A 16,276-nucleotide genomic window follows, 5' to 3' on the forward strand; every position below is an offset into this window, starting at 1 on the left:
CTATACATTTCTATTCGGGATGGAAGCTTGTTCCAATTAAAATTTTATTTTTCCGTATTTTCGTATGCAATTAATTATTTCTTTCTTACTTTAGATATACCAAAATACTCGTAAGAAAAAACACAATTTTTGTTTATAATTAGATATCTTTCTGAACGGTTAAACACTGCAGGAATCACTTTTCTGACTTGAAAATGATCAAAAAATCTTTTTTCGATTGAAAATCTAATTTGAGCTTTCGACCTTTTTACATTTGTAACTAGAAAGAAGTCAAAAATATAAACATCACCCTACCACCCACTTTCCTTTATGATTCTCTTTATATGTGTGCGTTTGGCCGCGTTGGGCGTTTCATTTTCCATCAGTGTTGTAAGATACCATACTAGATGACTGATTTGCATATTTATGAACTTTTAATTATGGTGTGTTGTTTTCGATAACCAATGTTATTGCATCTATAATCGACAATATGTTGTCCAATGAAAATACATCGTGAGAGTTCTACATCAAATTTAAACAATATTAACTAATCATACGGCTTGTAAATGAATGAAAAGCCCATGGAACTACAATTTCGCCTATATATTGAAAACAAAATAAAATTGGCACCACTTTTGCTCGTCCAATCAGCATCGACCACATCCACTGGAGACGTCATCGCGGACGATGGGCTGATCCATTGGCCCCCTTTTTCATTCGTTCGCAAGCTTTCATGGAGTTTCGTCAGATTTTTTGCGTTTCGAGCTAAGAAAATTCCCTTTGAGGCGTTAAATCTTGATACGATGGTGCATTACCAAAAAGTTACTCCGAAGGAACGGATCCCTGTGTGGAACTAGTAACAAACCAAAGAAGAGTTGCGATGTATTCCAGCCTATAAAGTGAACGAAGCTGAAAATAGCATTTTTGTGTTTTGACAACAAAGAAGTTTCTGGAATCGGAGCAGAATATCCTAGAAAATGAGTGTCCCGATATTGATAACCGTGCCCACGAAGTACGTCCCCGTGAATCTGGCCCCGGCGCCAGTAAAGGTGGAAATCTTGCCGTCACCTTCAATGGCTGGGTCCGACGCTGAGGAATCGACCTCATCATTGGATGAGTACCTGGTGCGCGGCAAGAAGCGCCGCCTGGACCATCTCACATGGGAGGAGAAACTACAGCGGAAGTGAGTATTTCGTTCTGTTTGATACGACTGGTCACCATAACAATTCAGTCTGGTCACTTAATAAAATATTCGATGACGTGGCACATTAGCGCCATCAATAAATGTGGGAACTCGCGCAGTTACTCTTTAACGTACTTATTACCTTTTTTTTTTCTCTTTTTCAGGAAGTTGAAGAATCGTGTCGCAGCGCAAACTTCCCGCGACCGCAAAAAAGCTAAAATGGAAGACATGGAGGTGACTATTCAGGAGCAAACGAATCAGATCAGTGAACTGCAGCACAAATGTGAAAACCTGCAGCTGGAAAAGGACGCCATCTACAGCAAGTATCTCGATCTCGAAAGTCGCTTCGAAGATCTGCAGCGGCAATTCGACGAGCATAAAAAGCAACAACAGACAGTGATCGAACCCCTCACCATCAAGTCGGAACCGGACCTTACCGCAGCCTTACACAGTGTTGGTTGTGTTTCCACCCTAACTGGATCAGCAGCATCCGCCCCCTTCCCTCTGCAGCAGGGATCTTTAAAAATGGAAACACAAACGACAGTGCGACAGAACCAGCGGAAGCCAGCCGACAACCAGAAGGTAGCCTCACTCTGGAGGATCATTGCTCTCTGCCTGCTCTACAGGACATGCTCGAAGAATTCGATGTGTCCAAACTCGAAGAGCTCGCCGAAAGCCTGCTGGCCAACGTCACAAGCGAGCTGGAAGTCACTGATCGAGGAAGCTGCCAGACAGATGCCGAAAATGCAGGCACCGGCAGCGGAGTGCTTGGACCAGTGGTGGGGACCACATCAGAACAGTTGGAATCCAGCCAAGAAACTAATCAAGGAAGTAGCCTAATTTTGACCACCCACAACTATTCCAAGTCACCCTTTCACAAGGAGAAAGTCACGATACAAGACAGTCAGCAGTCTGGTCTGGACCAGCAAACGACGGCGGTCTACGGAACATACGACAACGTAACTAATTGCATCACAATTATCCTGAACGATGACGAATTACCGCTGGAAGAGGAAATCATCTGCGAAGAAGCGGAAGATGACATCGTGGATGAACAGGAATTCAAACCGAAACTAGAACCGATGCGGGATCTTTTATCACCCATCCCGAGTACCTGCTCCGACTATTCTATGTCGGCTTCGAGCGAGCTGAAGCCGGTGTTACTGGAAGACGAGGTGGCATTCAAAAGTCCCCTAACGCCGGGTTCATTTATCTCGGACGGCGGCTATGAATCGCTGGGATCGCCCATCAGCTGTCCCGATTACGGTCTCAACACATTGGATGAGTTTTGGAACCTGGATTTGTTTCCCATTCTGAACTAGGGTTGATTCCAACCTCCATCCTACTAGAACGTGATGTACAAAGTTGTTATTAGTTGTTAGGGATCCTTAGTTTGTTACTCGATAAGTCCTGTCCTACTGTTAGGTTTAGGTTAGACTGCTGTAAATATTCGTTTTGTATCTATTTATCGACTACTTTACGAACAGAGACACAACGAGAAGATTCTCTCTAGCGATAGATTTGAACATCACTGCGGTGCTGTGAGTTCTAAGTTAATTTCTGTTTTTTAAATAGTTTGTATGCACAAATTTTGAGTAAAACCTGTAAACTCCCCTTTTAAAGAAAATTTGAAAACATTGATAATTTTTGAATTTTTCTAAAACTTATTAACTCAGTGAAAGGGTTTACTTGAGGTCAAAATATAAAGAAAAAATACCCACACCATTTATGCAGCTATTGTATTCGATGACATTTCTACCAATATTGTGTGAATTGGTTTACGCTGTTTCACATGAAGAGTGTCGGAAGGAACATTGAATAACGGTTCGAATGTTCACTAACTTAGTGACAGTACAAACCCCCTAAACTTTTCTCTATCCTGGAATTCAGGGGCCCTATTCTCACAGTCACGTCGCCTAGTGACTAGAGGGAAATTTTCTTCTAGTCACTAAGTGACGAGACTGTGAGAATAAGTCCCCAGCCCAGCGCTATGATCTTGGATACAGGGCAAATCCCCGACTACATACGGGTAACGTGCCATTCTGATACCTGTATACAGCGTATTTTTCCTTCAGTCATCAGCCCTGGAACAGACGCGCTTGCAAGCCGCTCATAGACTAGTGCCTTTCGCTAAACGGATTTTATTCGTCAAAAAGCAGGTGCAATTTCTTGAAGATCAATCGAGTAGTTTGTGTTTTATTGCTGTCGAATTCTCGTAACCTCAGTTTTTCTTCAAACTTGTAAACAGTTCTTCACTTTTTATTTTAAAGATATTTCTGACGATTGAGGTCCGCTAGAAGGTTGGTGATAATCTATTGTCTTTCTCTGTACATAAAAGAAATCTCAATGATGTCTGTCACAAACTAGGACCAAAAGAAATGACATTAACCCTCTTAGCAAAGTCACTCCCAACGATTTATCAAACCCCCATCAAATTGAAACGGTTCTGTACGGTTGTCCACGTTTCTTCCTTATTCAAGGTTCAAAATAATCCGTTGATTAAATTATAATTTGATTGCCGTATAATTTTGAATCATCTTTATTTTGTACGCTGCACAGTTGGCCTGGCCGCTTTAATGCTTGTGTCACATTCAATATGTGCCACAAACATTAATAATGACAAGAAAAATTGTGGACAAATGTCTGCAATTTTCCAGGATCCCTACATGTATTGGCTGTGCATGTGTAGACTAGACTAGACATAAAAGAAATCTCAATGATGGAGAGCTCCTGTCTTCGTATAGCCTTCAACGAAAACGGCATGACAAATCCACGTGAAATGCCTTGGGCATGCGTACTTGCGAATAGTGCTTTTGTCGCATGTCTCATATCCGACCTCACAACAAGCGATGTTTGCGCTTTCACAGTCATTTTTGCCGCAAAATGAATCATCACCTACATTTAATGTAGGAAGTCGCCTAACATTTGCATGATCCGGTAGGGATGATGTGTTATATGTAACCCGACAGTATTACGCATGAGTTGACAAACTGACTCGTACTCAACGAGTTCGAACCGTCGTTATCTGATCATAAATATATCATCTTTGATCATTTAAACGTCTCGCTAGATATCGTAATTCCAAATCTAAGAAATTGGGACCTCTACGAAGAGGGCGTGGCGATTGGGTTTCAATGAGTTTTTTTCAACGATTATTGCTTATGCGGTTGTGGTTAAATCAGATTCACTCATTGTATCAGCATACCAAAAATCTTCGAGTTATGTGTGCTTCAAGAGTGGATTTCAGAACTAGACCCAAAAAGATATCTACAATAGCATAGAATCGCTGATGCAGAGATGGATCGGAGACAATTAAGTCAACGCGCTAAGCTTAAAGAATTGCCCTTCAATCCCCAAAGCGAAGTTATTGGGAAATCCTTTGCACAAATGTCTGAAGTCTCAAATTAAAAAGATTAAATAAGTTACAAATTTCAAATTTAAAATACTTTCGTTCAGTTAGAACAGGTAATGGTGACGACGATGAAGTACTCAACTGTTTTTAGACACACTTCCCAGGCTGTAAGGAGCTATCACCTGTGGAAATGTGCAACGTCTACCAATACACACACCCCCAGCAACTGTCTACACCTTCGTTTACATCACACCTTGCGCCGACCGCAGAAGAAGAGAGAGAAGATAAATCAAAATCATTATTCTAAACCAAGCGCTTCCCGCGACAAGTTGTACCTTTTAGTTTCTCCTTATTAAACGATTGTTAAACGTAGTTCTCGCGTGTGCACTGTTTCTCCTGTTGTTCCACTCCGAATCCCATACGCTGGTTTCCACATCGGTGTTTCTGACTCTGCCGTCATCACCGACGCCTACCCCTGAAGATTTATGCAATTCAAGCATACCTTGAAAAAAATGTACAGTAGTCTTGGAAAACATACATTCCAGTACCGTGGCAGTATATGATTATAAAAATCGTTCTCAAAGGAGGTCGCATTAATCCCATAACGAAGTAAATAGCTTTAGATCGATCAGTCTAATCTCAAATCAGTGAAACGCCTTATCGACCACAACATTCAGGATTTTAGCTTAGGCGAGCACCCAGTGTATGCAATGCGACATGAGTATCAGCGGGGGAAGTCTACTACTACCCTGTTACAGAATATTGTCCATAACATTAAAAGAGCTCTTTCGCAAACGCCAATCAAGTTTAGGAATTTTTCTAGATATTGAAGGTGCTCACCTGTGCTCAAGTAGAAATTAGGAAACTGTGTCTGTGAATGTTCTTGGGGTGATTGCTGTTGCGTGGTATTGAAACAGTGCAGTCGCCCCTAATCCCACCGCTGTCACCAAATGCGGCGTAAATGATTACGCAACGTGGCACAATTAGTTAACGGATCCGCGGAAATAAAGAAAAACACAACGGATTGTAAAAACAAAAACACTATATATTTTCCCTACTTTTTCTTACACGATCTCACTTCCTAAACTACCCTACTGTCCGATTCTTTCGCGCCTAATTAATCTACTACTTAAAATTGATCTCGTTTGTTGGCAGCCAGAGGTACGCATAGTACATGGGGCCCAGCCTCGATCGTGTTAATTGAAAAAGGAAACAAGCCTCGATTCTAAATCTTCTGAAGTTTATATAGTAAATTTCTTGATTACTTCAGCAAAAATTACAATTATTAACTATCTATCCCTGTTCCGCATGCGATTGACATTATATTGTATTAGTGTCGCATGGCTTTCTATCTTTCTCCTTCGTATGTAACTTTTGTGTTAATGTATTCCTATTCTCCTCTATCCTAAGGTAACTCTTGCTGTCTTCTATTACTTTCCGAAGATCCCCGAACGTGAGTACTTCCTAATTGGTTTAGTGTTAGTGAGCATTCGGCTCTCGCTAGTACCTCGTGTTCTCCTGTTTAGAACAATTATTTACCGCGGATACCTATAAACAATCATTAATTAACGACAGCGGCAACAAATTATTGAAGGATTGGAGGTTATTAAAAAAATTATTGGGATCGAAGTGAAAGAAGTTCCCAGGCGATAGGCGCCTAAGCGCGCGAAGATACGCGATTTTAATTCGTTGATCTGATAACGGGTCAGTTGATGAAGGCACCCAGTTGGTTGGGCAAGCACATTAATCGATTGGGCCAGATGCCCAAGAGGCAAGCGACGATCAACCGCCAGCATGGTAAACCGGTCATCGTCTCGAGGTACTCGAAAAGGCAGTTGATATGGCCCAAATTTTGATCGAGAAAGAGAGGGAAAGTAAGAAGTCGCAAGCAAATGATCCAAACTGGGATTACACCGGCGACGATCACATCGAAAGTGAAAATTTTCAGTCCGCTACCGGAGGCGTTACAATCAAATTCGATCAGATTCGCCCGTTCCCGAAAGATGTACCTTCAAACCGCTTACGGCCAATTTCTTCACTGGATGAAAACCGGTTTTCGTAGAAAACCAGTTTTCGGGTTGCTGGAGACTAATTAGCCGAAAACTGGTTTTCAACGAAAACCGATTTTCATCCAAGTGAAGAAATTGGCCGCTAGGGGAGGAATGGAAAAAGTACTTGGAGAACTTTGAGATCGCGGCATCCCTGCAGAAAATTAAGGAGTCGGATAGACTGGCAAAAGTTCTGTTCCTAGCAGTAGAAGAAGACTTGCAGGGTATCATAAGAGCGGCGAGATTACGTCCAAATCTGGAAGGTCCTGACTGCTACAAAATGTGTTTATCAAAAACGTAAATTCACATTTACGTTCTATGACTGACATCACGACGGAACACGAGTCCTTTTTGGCAATGCGACAAGAAGTCGGAGAGTCAGCCGTGACTTTCTACGCTCGACTTGTAGACCGTGCTAGGTTATGTGACTACGGACGGGGAGACGAAGAGCGTATCGTTCGATCACAATTTATTAAAGGTTTGCGAGATCGGGAAATAGCAACTGTACAACTACTGTTGCGACGCCCTTTATGCGCAATTATATGGCAGTGAAACTAACGCTCATTCCCTCGCGCATCTGTCAAAATGGGATAGTTGATTATCGAGTGCAAGAAGTGATATAGGACGAAACAAAGACGGCATAGAAAAATGCCGTAGTCCTCGGAATTGTTGGCGAAACTAGTTGAGGGAACCGAAAAAACACTGAAATGTAATTTACCAAATAAACCCTTAATATGAATTTGTAAATTAATAAAAATATTGCAGCTTTGAAGTCGCTGCACCACTGTATAGCAGGACTATCAAAACGGTGTTTCCTTCCAAAACTAGCCGCAACAACTACGATACCAACTTCATTGTTCAGGCGGCAACTTGTGGCGAAGCGTACGAACCTATGCCTGTACCGTCTAGCGCTGAAACTGTCCTGGCAGTCGACCATGACATCAATCCACAGCGAGGGAAAGGCAAAAGAACATTCACAAACAGGTTGGACCTGAACCGCGAAAACCAAGGTGGCAGCTACAGAGCTTCTGACAATCGTACACCTCGCGGTACAGGCGTTTATAGAGGCCAGAAGCAGAGAAGATTTGGGCGAGGCAAGCGAAACAAATGCTCACGTTGTAGCCGGTGGAGTCACGAGGATCCTCAGGAGTGTCCGGCACTTAAAGCAGAGTGCTTCGAATGCGGTTCTACGGGGCATTTTGCGTCAACATGTCGCGTTAAAAGAACAGTTCAGGCCCGCAAGGTAGAGAATTTCTCAGGAGACCAGTTATGATATCGTTTTGTTGTGCACATTTTACCCTGATGTGACTGTTTAATAAACTTGAATTCGTTGTTCTATTTTAATCACTGAGCTTATCAATTCAATCATTGACCATGGAAGATGTACTAGTTGAGAACAGCGTTGGCTCCTCAAGTCCCATAAAGTTTTTAATTGGGGTTCAGACGTAAATATTATTGGTGGGGCGGATTGGATGATTTTCGAGGCCGAGTTAATGAAATGTTCGGTGAATGTAAAACCAATTAAATACACGGGACTGAGTGCATTTAAAGAGCGACGCGAATTAACAAATCGATCGAGAGACTTAACCGACTAGATAGAGCGAAATGAAATACGATGTTAATCAGTTGAAAGTCCATTTGAGAATGATTTTATTCCCGCAGTTTCTCTGCTAATGCAAACACAGTTTTGGCGCATTGTTTGACAGTCGACAAATGTAATTATACTTCGAGGGGTGATCGGATGGAATTCTTACCTAGTTATTAGCATTAACAGCATACGCGACGGAAGAACCAATGAGTGTTCTATGTTCATTTGAATCGGAGGTCGTATTGTGCGGTTCAACATTTCCAGTTAGAGCCGAGTTTATGGTCGTTCCCAATGGTCGGCGTTCGATTCTGGGAAGATCGACTGCTAGCAAGATGAATTTACTTCGAGTGGGTCTCTCCAACAGCGCTTATAATGTCATTGAACCTCCTTTTCCTAAAATTCCTGGAGTAAAGGTCAAATTCAACATTGATCAAACCGTGACACCTTCAAGGAATGGTTACTATAACGTTCCTGCAATGTTCCGGGAGGCCGCCCGAAAACGTCTTAAAGAAATGGAGCTCCAGGATATTATCGAGAGGGTTCGTGAGGCCCCCAGATGGATTAGTGGGATGTCCACCGTCCCTAGGGGACAAAATGACTTCCGTCTGGTTGTCAACATGAGGGCCCCCAACAAAGCGATAAAACGGGAGTATTACAGATTTTCACTTATACAAGAGATGACAATCAAGCTACACGGCGCAAATTTTTTTTTCAAAGCTTGATTTGACCAAAGCATATTACCACCTAGAGTTAAGCAAGAAAACCAGAGAATTGACAACATTTTTAGCCGAGAATGGAATGTTCCGGTTTACTCGACTAATATTTGGGGTTAATTGCGCGGCGGAAATATTTCAGCGCGAGATGTGCCGTATTTTGGAAAGTATACCTAACGTAATCGTATATATGGATGACATTCTTGTTTTCGCGGATACCCTGGAGAAGTTGCGATCCACCGTTGCCCAAGTCATGCATATCCCCAGGAACAATAATCTAACCTTGAATCCATCAAAGTGTCAACTTGATCAAGAACGAATCACTTTTCTGAGCCATGACCTGGACGCTCAGGATTTCCACATTGAAGAGTCCAAAGTAAAACACATTAAGAAGTTCCGATATCCTAAGACACCTTCAGAGCTTCGCAGTTTCCTCGGTTTGGCTACCTTTGTCAGTCCATACATTAAGGATTATACAAATATCCCTGGACCGCTTTGAAACGCAGTATCTGGAAAGTTATGGCGCTGGGGTGATGCTCAAATGAAGGCTTTTGATCAGATCAAGGCGTGCATATCACGTTGTACTGCATCTCTGGCCGAATTCGGATAAGACAACTTTGTTTACGGATACTTCGCCGATTGCACTGGGAGCGGTCCTAGTACAAGAAAATGGGCAAGGAGTCTCAAGGGTTATAAGCTTTTCTTCTAAGGGTCTAACTTCTACTGAGAAAAAATATCCACCTAACCAAAGAGAGGCGCTGGGCGCAGTTTGGGCGGTAGAGTATTTCTCCTTCTAACTCATCGGAAGGCATTTCACGTTAAAAACTGATGCAAGAGGAGTTACTTTTATACTGAATAGAACTCGCGAAGATTCGAAGTGCGCTGTAACTAGAGCCGATGGATGGGCTCTTCGTCTCAGAAGAGAGAACAGACATCCATGATCGAACAAAAAAATTTAAAAAACGTGTGTAAACATTTGAATTAATATACGATAAACACTAGCGCCGCCACACCAACCTATCCCAACTATCCGTCAAATCCGTTCCGGAACCGGTTCGAAATCCTGAATGGATTCAGTATGGAATCTTGCTCAAAGAAAACAACCGATTCCGACTCTATCGGTTGATGCATTTGAGTTGGAATTCATGCTGGAAGTCCGAACCGGTTTCTGACTAGTTTGACTGGGTAGAGGAATAACCGCTGTCATTTCTATCGAACTCAGCCACAAAAAAACATGACGTCAGTAGCGCACCTGGTTTGGATATCCCAACTACTTTCGAAACCGTTAGAAATTTTACACAAGTTGAATGCTGAAGATGGACGTCTGTTCTCTGTGGTCTCAGTCCGTATAACTACAATATAGAATATATCAAAGGTCGTGAAAACATTGCAGATCCGTCTTCCAGACTTTATGAAGGAGATGATGCTCCCTTCGATGTGTGTGTGTTAACCATCCTAACTCCCACTAGCTGGTAGTGATATACAGAAAAACCTATTTTAATCCACCTAGCGGTGCAATTGTGCCTTTCTCAATCATGAATCACGAGAATGTGTGCGTTGTTTAAAAACTTTTAAATGCATATATTACATTTTATTATTATACATCACATGACAACTATATACAGGAAAATAAATCATTATTCGAGTTCTAAAATTTTGAAAAAGAAAAAACAGCCATGGTAATATTGAACTGAAAAAAAGGTGCGAAATCGGCAAAGTCCCAAAAAGTCGATCTTTATAAAAAAAAATTTTTCGAGATAACATAAAATCTCGACGTTTCATGCATTTTTAAGATGTTTGGCATCAAAAATACGAATTCGATTTCTGAAATTTCATGGGGTCCCCCCTTTGAAAAAAAATTGAGTTCCGGCTTATATGGGAATTTCATATGTGACCGGACGATTTAGTCTATATTTCCGGACCCATATAAGCGATCCGTACGAAATTTTATAGACATCTGTGGGGATATTATAGCTATCATTTGGGACTAAGTTTGTGAAAATCGGCCAAACCATTTCCGGGAAACTGATGTGAGTTCGTAAATTTTGAAAGGTGGCCGCTTTTCCCGGGCACTTCCGGAACCATCTATGGTGGTCAATGTAGTCAACGAAAGTTTGGTTGACCGTCGGTGACCTAGAACAGCAAATTTAAGTTGTTTGAGAGACATTTTAGCGAAAATTTTACCTTTTTTGCTTTCATCGGAGTATTGGTTTGAATCACAATTTGCTATGTGGTCGCACGCCCAGGCCTGTAACTCCGGAACGGGAAGTCGGATCGGGATGAAAATAAATAGCCATTTACGGGGACGCAATACCTTTCATTTGAGACCAAGTTTAGCCGAATCGGTCTAGCCATCTCCGAGAAACCGATGTGACTGTTATTCTGAATTTAGATACTTCCGCCGGGGCTTCCGGAACCGATGATGGTGGCCAATGTGACCAAAGAGACTTTGAATGGATGTTAATGACCTAGTACTACAAATCGAAGCAGTTGTGGTCACATTTTGGAAAAATTTTCACCATTATACATTCATTGCAGAATTTCTTAAAATCGACATTTTCTGCGTGATCGTACTCATCACCCTGTAATTCCGGAACTGGAAGTCGGATCCATTAGAAATTCAATAGCAGCCTATGGGAACGTTGCACCTTTCATTTGGGACTAAGTTTGTAAAAATCGGTTCATCCATCTCTGAGAAAAGTGAGTGACATTTTTGGTCACATACACACACATACACACACATACATACATACATACATACATACATACATATATACATACACACATACATACACACAGATATTTTGCGATCTCGGCGAACTGAGTCGAATGTTATATGAGACTCGGCCCTCCGGGCCTCGGTTAGAAAGTCGGTTTTTGGAGCAATTGCGTAACCTTTCTATATGAGAAAGGCAAAAGAATAGTATTTAATTAGCTTAATCAGCATGAGTTCAATGTTATCTTCATGTGATTATATTTTGAAATGTTGGTGGAATGGGTTTAAAAGTGGAGGGAATGGGGGGTTAGTAGAGTGGGAGTGGAGGATGCGTCAGAAATCCTTCATCTTATTTTGGTATACGGGGTGGATGAAGGAAATGCGGGCGTGAGGGTGGTCCAAGGGGACGGTAGTGATGAAGGAGTGAGATGTAAGGGCAAGGCGAGGGTGGGGGGGGGGGGCGGAGGGGCTCTGATGCAATACTCAGCTGCATATTTTGCCTTCCATTTAAGACTGGTTTGAGAAAATCGGTTTAGTCATCACCGAAGAACCAATGTGACTTTATTTGTGGAATATGCCCGGAATTCCGGACTTCCGGAATCGTCGATAGTGGACAATATATTCAAAGAATGTTTGATTGGCAATCAGTGATCTAGATCTGCGATTAGAAGTAATTTGGTGACCATTTCAATAGTTTTTAGCCTCTGAGGTATTACGATTGTACCGATTTATATGGGAAATTCCAGTGTATCCTTACTAACACCCCTGTAACTCCGGAAGCAAGAGTCAGAACAGAATGAAATTCAGCAGCAGTCAATGGCATTACTGTATCTTTCATTTGAAATTAAGTTCGTAAAAATCGGTAGAGAATTCGTTGTGGAATGGGTATGATATTAGCTTAGGAACTTGGCGGGTTCCCCGAGGGCGTCATGAACCGTCATAGGTGGCCAATGTGGTCAAAGCTGCTTTGATTGATCATTAGTGATCCAGACCCGCAAACTAGAGTAATGTTACATCAATTTTAATATGTTTTACATCATTTGAACATCATGGTGGTACCAGTTTGTATGGGAATTTGCTGGGTGACCGCACTCTTCAACCCGTAACTCCGGAACCGGAAGTCGGATCAACTAAAAATTCAATAGCAGCTTATGGGAGCGTTATACCTTTCATATGAAACTAAGTTTGCGAAAATCGGTTCAGCCATCTCTGAGAAAATTGTGTGAGTTTAAATGACACACACACATACATACACACACACATACATACACACACACACAGACATTTGCCGATCTCGACGAACTGAATCGAATGGTGTATGACACTCGGCCCTCCGGGCCTCCGTTAAAAAGTCGATTTTTACAGTGATTGCATAGCCTTTCTTTATATGAGAAAGGCAAAAAGATGTTTGCATGTATTTTAACATATCCATGCAAATAACTTGGTTCAAGGATTTAGGTAGGTGTTAGCTCAATTGACTTTCCGATTACCCATTTCGTGTACAACGCCAGACATGTTCCGAGGTAATCGTTCCATCAACCAACCCCGCCTTACTGTAATGTTTGTATCAAATGGATTATAACATTACAATAAGACTTTCGATTTCTTACATGAGGTAAGAAATCGACGCGTATTTAGTGTATTTATTTTATTTTTGTATATATAAATTAGAATATGTCTGTAGAAAAATATACCAGTTTTTCTATTTCCTTCCTCAACTCTTACTTGCGCGAGTGACTGATACTTGCTTATCCATTTTTCGTCCCATTCCAAACCTTGTCCATATATATCCTCAAAATCTCCAGCTTCTTTCTCACGCAACAAACAGCCCGAGCAGTCCTTTCTCTTTCTCACATTTGCAGGTACAGCGCAATCCCTCCTTCACTTTCCGCTGGTTTCTTCAAAACCAGTTCCCGTATGGTATATTCCTGTGGGGTGGGTTGGCTATCGACACCCGTCTATCTCCCTAGAAGCTACCTGTTCCTTTTATTTCGCTGTCGGCTGAGACTGTTGTTTTTTTTTTGTTAAACTGCACTATTCTCGCGACATTTTCACCAACTAATACACAGCTTAATGGTAGACACGACCTAGTGAATGGTTGGTTTCGTTTTTCGATAAATTACACTGTATTTCACTCAAAAACTTTTAAAAAGTTTGGACAAAAGCAAAAACACCTTCTAGCGACTTGGTAGTGCTGCCACTTTTCGGAGATGATGATCCCTTCGATGACTTCAAAAGTCCTTGGGAAATTGTCTGTCTTGAAGCTAATGCAGTGGAATTCTTGACAGAAGAAGATATTCATTCCGAGACGACTCGCGATGACACGTTAAGCACTATTTAGACTCTCGGTGAAAATGAACGTGAACATGTGTTGAATACCTTCCATTGTTCACGGTGGAGGACGTCGTGAACAGTTTCATCAGCGAACAACGATTTCACGCTCAACTGGCAGTTTACAGTTTGTCAGAATGCAATTTGGTATTCGAAGGTGCACGTTCACCGTGAACAGCGATGCCACTTATATTCACCACTCCGCATCAATTCCGTCCATCGGCCTGTTTCTATGCACTAATAAGTGAGATATTGGAAAAAAAACAATTTGGTTCGCATCGAGTTCACGTTCATTTTCACCGAGGGTGTAAATAGCCCTTTACAGAGAGTTTTGATGGCCCTGGAGGAAGACAACTGGCCAGGAGATCTGAAAAGATTTCAGGCGGTTATGAAAGAAGACGAAGAAGGGATGTGCAGTAATACCTTTAGCCCTCCGAACATCAAAGCTAAAAAGTATATTGAGGGAGCGAATTTGGTGGCCAGGCATTACTAGCGAAGCAGAGGATTGGGTTAATTCGTGTGCAGTATGTTCATTGAATGGTACTTAATATGGGATTCATTGGTCTTTTGTGGACTCAATTTTTTTGATATTTTGCAGGGATGCCCGAAAAACCCACACCAATGCACCGAATTTTAGCCCCAAAAACGGTTTAGGAAACCATTGCAATGGACTTTAACGTTCCATATGCAAGATTTGGTGGAGTATCAATTTTGGTCATTATTGATTACAGATCTCGGTACATAATCGCGCATCCAGTCAAGTCCACCAATTTTTAGTTTAGCAAAAAGGTTCTTGAGGATGTCTTCAATCGAAAGGGTTTTCCTCGTTTTATAAAAAAAACGATAACGGTCCTCCTTTTGAGGAGCTCCTATCGGGGCGCAGAAGTTTGAATTGGGAGGAAAACAAATCGTTTACCCGGAGAATTGGGATATCTTAATCGGTCGACGGAAAATAACTAGAATATTAAAAATAAAAAGAAGAAAGGAAGGTTCTTACCTTTGAGAATTTAAAAAAATGCGATAGCTTACTGCTCATGTCGAAAAGAATATGAGATGATGTAGATATTTGTAATTTAAACCAATAAAAACACCCTTGTTCATACCAACATTTTTGAAACAATAACCGTTAGAAATATTCCATTCAAAATGTTTCACCGATTTGAACAGGTGGCAATCGACGCAAACAATATTCCTTTAGGCAAGGTTAACGGGAAACAAATTTTACGCTCACACCTACACGGGATTCCCACCGGGCAACAGGCGCTACAAACCTGATGACATTGAACCAATTTATGAAACGCATCGAAAATCCAGTTTTTGCTAAGCCGGGTGCTAGGCGATGAACCGCATGAAAACACAAAGCATACGAAACCTGACCCTCATACTGGGAGAGTAGGTACTACCTTTAATGTGATTTATATAAAGAAGATTTGCGACGCGACCGTATTTATTCAACAACGCACCGACGGGCGGCATGGAAATCAGGTACGGAAGAGATACTGTTTCACCAAACGGTTTATTCTAACTAGAGTTCAATAGTTTCAGAATGCATCGTTCACAGTGTTTGATTATTACGGTTGCCTACCTACTGTTGCCATTCAGCTGGGCCCAGCAACACCAGCAAGCGTTTTCCTTGCTAAAACGGTGCCCATGTGTACCGATAAACACATGCTATAGCGAAGAGGCCAGTCTGAATGTTCAGCAGTATCTTAACGATCAATTTAGGTGTCCAGAATTCACCCACCAGCACTGCTGTGGTCCAGTATATCCAACACTCGGTCATCCCGATGAACAGTTGAAGACATTAAAAGCGGACGCGGTAAATCCACCTTCCGATGACAATGTGATAGTTATTGTGGCCGAAAGTGTTACACCTAAACAGGAAGTTCAAAGTCGTTCCGAGGAAGTCATGACTGTTCTGCCACAAACGGAAGGTCCAATTTTCACCGAGGCTACTACTTCCGTCGACAATGAGGACAGTGCAACAGAAACATCAACAGTACTCGTCGAAGATACTACTACTCCTTTACCAGTAACTACCACAACAGTTCAAAGTCCCACCAGAAGGCGCCTAAACCGATTCCATCAGAGGCGTCTCTTTCCGAAGCACGAACGCAGTTCCACCGAGTCAACATCAGCGCGAGATCCGATTCGGAGGAGTACAACTAGTTCCACAACTGAATCGTCTAGGAGACTACCAACTCGCAAAAGTCTTTACAACACCGAATTTCAACAGCGATACGTGCCTAACCGACAACGAAAAGAAACAACCACAACTACGGAATCCTTGGAGTAGGCTTTCTCAACCGACCATCTGTTAACATTTCCAATAAAAAATCAGATTCAATGTGTTTTTGTAATAATTA

General features: G+C 41.8%; 2 protein-coding genes across 2 annotated transcripts; both read left to right on the forward strand.

Annotated features, from left to right (window-relative positions):
- The first annotated feature begins 666 nt into the window (after positions 1 to 666).
- Positions 667 to 2,889, forward strand: LOC131690251 (uncharacterized). Its single transcript, XM_058975850.1, is given in 3 exon segments — positions 667 to 1,162; positions 1,327 to 1,702; positions 1,705 to 2,889. Coding segments are annotated over 3 exon segments (1,362 nt in total). The 5' UTR covers positions 667 to 956; the 3' UTR covers positions 2,485 to 2,889.
- Positions 2,890 to 15,287: 12,398 nt separating this feature from the next.
- On the forward strand, positions 15,288 to 16,257 carry LOC131690931 (uncharacterized). The gene is made up of 2 exons (XM_058977016.1): positions 15,288 to 15,395; positions 15,450 to 16,257. Exons 1-2 carry the CDS (start codon positions 15,385 to 15,387, stop codon positions 16,204 to 16,206), a joined length of 768 nt encoding a protein of 255 aa, XP_058832999.1. The 5' UTR covers positions 15,288 to 15,384; the 3' UTR covers positions 16,207 to 16,257.
- Positions 16,258 to 16,276: the final 19 nt, after the last annotated feature.

The sequence above is a fragment of the Topomyia yanbarensis genome, chromosome 3, assembly GCF_030247195.1.
Source record: "Topomyia yanbarensis strain Yona2022 chromosome 3, ASM3024719v1, whole genome shotgun sequence".
Classification (NCBI taxonomy): domain Eukaryota; kingdom Metazoa; phylum Arthropoda; class Insecta; order Diptera; family Culicidae; genus Topomyia; species Topomyia yanbarensis.